General features: G+C 43.1%; 2 protein-coding genes across 2 annotated transcripts; one reads left to right on the top strand and one right to left on the bottom strand.

The window, feature by feature from the left end:
• Positions 1 to 244: 244 nt before the first annotated feature.
• LOC123152684 (uncharacterized protein At3g49055) lies at positions 245 to 2,439 on the top strand. Its single transcript, XM_044572180.1, has 5 exons — positions 245 to 888; positions 1,143 to 1,219; positions 1,318 to 1,429; positions 1,521 to 1,637; positions 1,950 to 2,439. Exons 1-5 carry the CDS (start codon positions 349 to 351, stop codon positions 2,322 to 2,324), a joined length of 1,221 nt encoding a protein of 406 aa, XP_044428115.1. The 5' UTR covers positions 245 to 348; the 3' UTR covers positions 2,325 to 2,439.
• Positions 2,440 to 3,142: 703 nt separating this feature from the next.
• Positions 3,143 to 4,434, bottom strand: LOC123150646 (uncharacterized). Its single transcript, XM_044570477.1, has 3 exons — positions 4,109 to 4,434; positions 3,699 to 3,778; positions 3,143 to 3,623 (listed from the first exon to the last, which is right to left on the bottom strand). The coding sequence occupies exons 1-3, from the start codon at positions 4,202 to 4,204 to the stop codon at positions 3,371 to 3,373; spliced, it is 429 nt and encodes a 142-aa protein (XP_044426412.1). The 5' UTR covers positions 4,205 to 4,434; the 3' UTR covers positions 3,143 to 3,370.
• Positions 4,435 to 4,912: the final 478 nt, after the last annotated feature.

Below are 4,912 nucleotides of genomic sequence, written 5' to 3'. Positions count from 1 at the left end.
CGGTGACAAAGTATGGTAGTACGTAGGAAATATGAAATATCTTCCTAAATGTTTGGGAACTTGCATGCTCAGGGAAACTGGATGATTTACATTTCCGCTCTTAAGAAAGAGAGTTAAATTTGCGCGAATTCGGGGAGCGTGAAGAATCGAAAAATAAAGAGTTTGAGTCATATACTGAGGACGTGTATATGGCACAATCCTGAACATGTGCCAAGGAAGAAAATCACAGGCAGTGGAGCAGCCAACTACCCTTCAAGGTTTCCTTTGACTGTCAGCTATGTCCTGCTTCCCTACCAGAAAAAGCTTTCCCTTCTCTTCTCTTGCACCAAGTATCTGCAGATACCAGCCATGGATCACCAAACTAAGTTTGTCGTGCAGAAGATTGTCGTGTCGCTCCACTCGGCGGGTGAGATCTTGGAGAATATCCTGGGTAGAGCTTCTGAAGAGAAAGCAGAAATGATTTCTTGCCGATCGAATCTTGATCCCAAGGATGGGCTGGAATTCCTGGGATTGGAGGCTCATAACATCCATGATCTGGCCAAGGAGGTGGAGATCAGGCTCTCGGAGTGCAGGGAGAAGGAAAGGAAGGAGAGATGCAGGATGGAGAGTATGATATCAAGCTTAAAGAAGGAGAACCAGGATATTAGGAGCATGTTGGAAGTTGCTGTAACTGAGAAGGAGGCGGCGGAGAATAGCCTTCGTGTGTTGAAGGGCGACGGTGATCAGAGAAGTTCAATCCTGCAGATTGCTGAGAAGGGGTTGCAGAAGGTTGGCTTTGGCTTCATCATGGAGGTGATAAGTGGAGAATCAGAAGGAGATGAGATGAGCAGCTCCAGCGCCAGTGCAGCATCTAATGGAAGAGAAAGTAAACAGGAGGTTGACAGTCTGGTAAGTATTTCTACATCACTCCTCGGTAGCTGCAATGGTTTTGTTCTTTAGATAATAGCCCCAAACACCAACTACAAAATACAGTACATAGTTGTTATTTGTGAAGTAATCGTCATGTAATCCCCATTTTATGATCCTGCATGCAATGCAGCTAGAAACTAGTGATCTTGTTATGTTTAGAAGTTGTCCACCGAAACCATCATGCACTGGAAAACTTGCCAGCTAATAAACTACTTCAAGCTGTTTCCTTTCAGGCTTCAATAGTTGGTAAGACACTGAAAAACCTGCATCATGAGATCAATGACCTCAGACAGGCCTTAGACGAGTCCAGGTAGTCGCCGACCAAAGATGTCTACCATTTTTTTTATGGACCACTAAAGGGCATTCCTGTAATCTACGCTAACTGATAACATCAAACTGCTCTAACAGGTCAGATTGTGATCATTTGCAACTTCTCGCTGCTCAACAGGCTCAGAAGATAATCAAACATGAGTCGCACATACAGGATCTAAGAGAACGGGAAATTCTCCTACTTCAAAGTGTATAACAATATGTATTATTTATTTATGTAAATTTTTTATTTTCTAGCCCTGTAATTGCCCAGGATCTGAAGTCTCTTTCTCATACCTAAGGTGGAAGAGCTCAATGTCCGGGTAAAGGAAGTAGAACAGGAAGCTGCACGATGGAAAGAGGCATGTGCGTTGGAAGTAGAAGCTGGAAAAGCTGCCATTAAAGAACTGAACCAGGAGGTAACCCAAGAGGAATAAGTTTGACCTAAGCTTCATTAAAATGGACCTCTTGAGGTCAAGAAATGCGCTTCTCAGATTGATAAATGACAATTGAGCATAACATCATTAGAGAATTGATATGAAAATATGATGCTCCTTCAAAGTAATTAGAACAAAATTGAAAGATATAAGCATGTCCAACTTTTATTAATTTAAAAATCGTAAGTTTGAAATCCTTGAGTTTGCACTTTGCGGTAAATGCAATAGGAAAACATCTCTCATTTAGTCATTCATGAGAGGAGCTGTACATGTTCTAACGAGCTACCTTTTCAGGTGACCTTGCTCAGAGAAGAACTGCGAAGAGTAAAAGCAGATTTAGATGCTGCAAACAGCAAGATACAGCTAAAAGAGAAATTAGCCGCCAGTGCAATGGCAGCACAAGCTGCTGCAGATGCATGCCTTAAGCTTGCTGACAGTAGATCTGCTGGGTTACAACAGAGAATAGAAGAGTTGACAAGGCAGATAGAGCAAGAAGATACACATGCAAGAAAAGGGAGAGACAGTGCCCGAAAAAGAATAAGATACGCCTGCTGGCCATGGCAGCAACTTCGAGTCATATCAACATCCTCTCGTGCTAGGACATGGTCTGTTGATCAGAACGGAAGATTGTTACCAAGGACAGAAGCACTACTTCAAATAAGGATCTGACTAAGTTCTCACAGTTTCCCAGACTAGCTAGACATATCCCTCCCTGTTCCCCTATTTTCTCTATGTAAGCATGCACCTTAGATTTTTGCAATAAATTCATATGGTCTTCTCACTACTCGCTGAATCTAGTTTGTCTGCCTACTGCCATCTGGAGAAGTCATTCAACTTGCAGCTCTTTTGTGTGTGCATTAATGGAACAGTGCAGAGAAACCAGGATGTTGGGCACCTTACGAAATGGACAAGAAAATATAACATCATGGGATACTTACAAAAAAGTATCTATTCGGAAACTTTTGATACTTACAGGGTTGGCGTTGTGCGGCGCAGCAGCATGGACTCATCCGTTAATTTGAAGCCTGACACTCATACATTATCTCAAAACTCAAAACATTCAGAAACCTTGCACTGGTAGCCTTAAGAGGGCCATCTGCTAATGTACTCGTAGGGGTTCTCTAGCATCCTCTGCTCCCCAGCCACAATACTGCATCAAGAAGGTTCGGAAACTACTAACCTGTAGGAGGTGTCCACTTTGAAGGAACCATTCATCCTTCACTTCCACATGGGTTCCCCTTTTAGGAAATGACATTGGTAGCGGAAAAGCAATTTAAGAAACACCTTACAAACTATGTTCCTTAAACAGTCATAATAACGAACACTGGATGGACCTTTAAACATTTGGTCTTGAGAAACAAGGGTTTATTTCTTGCCCCTATACTATAAGGCAACATCTAAAGAAATTTTGTCAATAGAAATAAAAATTCTAGGATATATAAAGTAATAGCAAGTCTGACATGAAGTTGGAATGGATGGAGCAGAAATTTCAGGGAATCAAATGGAAAATCAGGCTCTATTCAACTTCAGACGGACAACACTGGAACTGCTCAAATTGAGTTGCCAAATATCCAGCCCAGCTATGCCCTTACATTTAACAAATACCCACTGTAGGGTGTAAGCTGGTAAAATAGAATCGCCTAGGGGTTTGTCAAAATCTGACTAGAACATCAAGACATGTATGAATATTTAGAGGGTTCCGTGCATACAAACTGTCACTTGGTCTTCTTCCCTAATGGCATTGAAGTAACGGAAGGCAATTCCCTCTTCTTGCTACAAGCACTGGTTCTACCTTGAGGCTCACCGCTATCATCATCACTCGCCTCATTCACCTCCTGAGTATTTATTTTCTCTTCCTCCGCTGACTTCCTCTTCTGCGCATTCACCTTCCTGAGCAGCCTCCTCTCCACTGGATTGGTGGGAGCTGCCCGCTTTGCGTTTGGCGCCACTCTAGCACCAAGGCCAAGCCTACAACGAAATTGGTCAGCCTCATAAACCAATTACACATGAATACTAAGAAAGAAGGATAGATGAATTATATACCCTGACGGCCGACCCTCGAAATCCTTATCGTTCAGCTCATCCGGCTCCAGAGAGCTCATTTTGTCCACCCATGTCTGGGCCTGAGAATGACATATGAAATGGGTGAGTATGGCACAATCCTATCAAGCACTCAACAAATACACTGATACACAATCCTATCAAGCACTCAACAAATACAAAAACATATACGGCATCGTGGCGATGGCTCTCGGCGCAGCATCGGTTGCTTTGGAGACACAGCAATCACCTAAATAGAAATAACAGAGAGCGCTGCAAGTTCTATGTACAATATACTACATACCAGGTGCGACCAATCTTAAGCACAGAGGATTGCATCGAACATATCTTGGCTAGGAGAGTAACAGGAGGAAGAGGAACCGACGGGTCTTTTTGAGGGATGCGGGGCTCACCAAATTGAGGGCCTTGTTGAGCGTGACCACCTTCGGGAGCGGGGCCTTCTTCTCCGGCGGCGGATTCTTCTTCTCCGACCGCTGCTCCGCTGCCATCGCCGGCCGAGCTAGACTGGACACGGAGGGCGCCAAAGAGGACCTGCGTCGGAGCTAACAAGCTGGGACAGGGCGTGCTGCCGTCGCGAAGCGCTACAAGCCTCGGGAGGAGGTGCCGGGGGCGGCGGCGGCGGCGCCGTCGACAAGATTTTGGGGCGAGGAAGTGATTTCGGTCTCCCACGTCCCACGACGACCGGGACCTCCTATTCCGCGCGTAGGGCGCCGGATACGAAGAGCAACGCACACCCCAGCGTAAGTGGGCCGCTGCCCAATTTACTCGTTTATATATTTTTCACCTTTTTTTATTCAACTAATAAAATTATAAAAATAAAAACAGTTTAAAATATAGAACAATATATTAAGGCATGTAAATAAATATTTAGATTTGTGTGTATAAATATCTGTCCTGTATTTTGAAAAATATTTATTGCGTATTTAACAAATGTTCATCCCATATGTGAAAATGTGCATCACATATTTTTAAAAAGGTTTACCATGTATGTAAAAGGGTTTATCGTGTATTAAAAAAATAATTACATGTTTGTGAATGTTCATTATGTATTAAAAATGCTTACCAAATATATTTTTAAACTATTCATATACTTCCCCTCATCTCAAAATAAGTGTCTCAACTTTGTACTAGCTCTAGTATAAAGTTGTACTAAGCTTGAGACAATTATTTTGGGACGGAGGGAGAATTTTGAAACA

This window comes from Triticum aestivum, chromosome 7A (assembly GCF_018294505.1).
Source record: "Triticum aestivum cultivar Chinese Spring chromosome 7A, IWGSC CS RefSeq v2.1, whole genome shotgun sequence".
NCBI lineage: Eukaryota > Viridiplantae > Streptophyta > Magnoliopsida > Poales > Poaceae > Triticum > Triticum aestivum.
This window is presented reverse-complemented; position numbering and strand designations above follow the sequence as displayed.

What these genes read in the sequence shown, in the direction of transcription:
- LOC123152684 (XM_044572180.1), top strand. Translation starts at nt 349, where the DNA reads ATGGATCACCAAACTAAGTTTGTCGTGCAGAAGATTGTCGTGTCGCTC. An exon ending in AACAGGAGGTTGACAGTCTG is followed by an intron (nt 889 to 1,142) that starts GTAAGTATTTCT and finishes GTTTCCTTTCAG; the next exon opens with GCTTCAATAGTTGGTAAGAC. An exon ending in AAATTCTCCTACTTCAAAGT is followed by an intron (nt 1,430 to 1,520) that starts GTATAACAATAT and finishes CTCATACCTAAG; the next exon opens with GTGGAAGAGCTCAATGTCCG.
- LOC123150646 (XM_044570477.1), bottom strand. Translation starts at nt 4,204, where the DNA reads ATGGCAGCGGAGCAGCGGTCGGAGAAGAAGAATCCGCCGCCGGAGAAG. An exon ending in TCAACAAGGCCCTCAATTTG is followed by an intron (nt 3,779 to 4,108) that starts GTGAGCCCCGCA and finishes TGTCATTCTCAG; the next exon opens with GCCCAGACATGGGTGGACAA. An exon ending in TTCGAGGGTCGGCCGTCAGG is followed by an intron (nt 3,624 to 3,698) that starts GTATATAATTCA and finishes ATTTCGTTGTAG; the next exon opens with GCTTGGCCTTGGTGCTAGAG.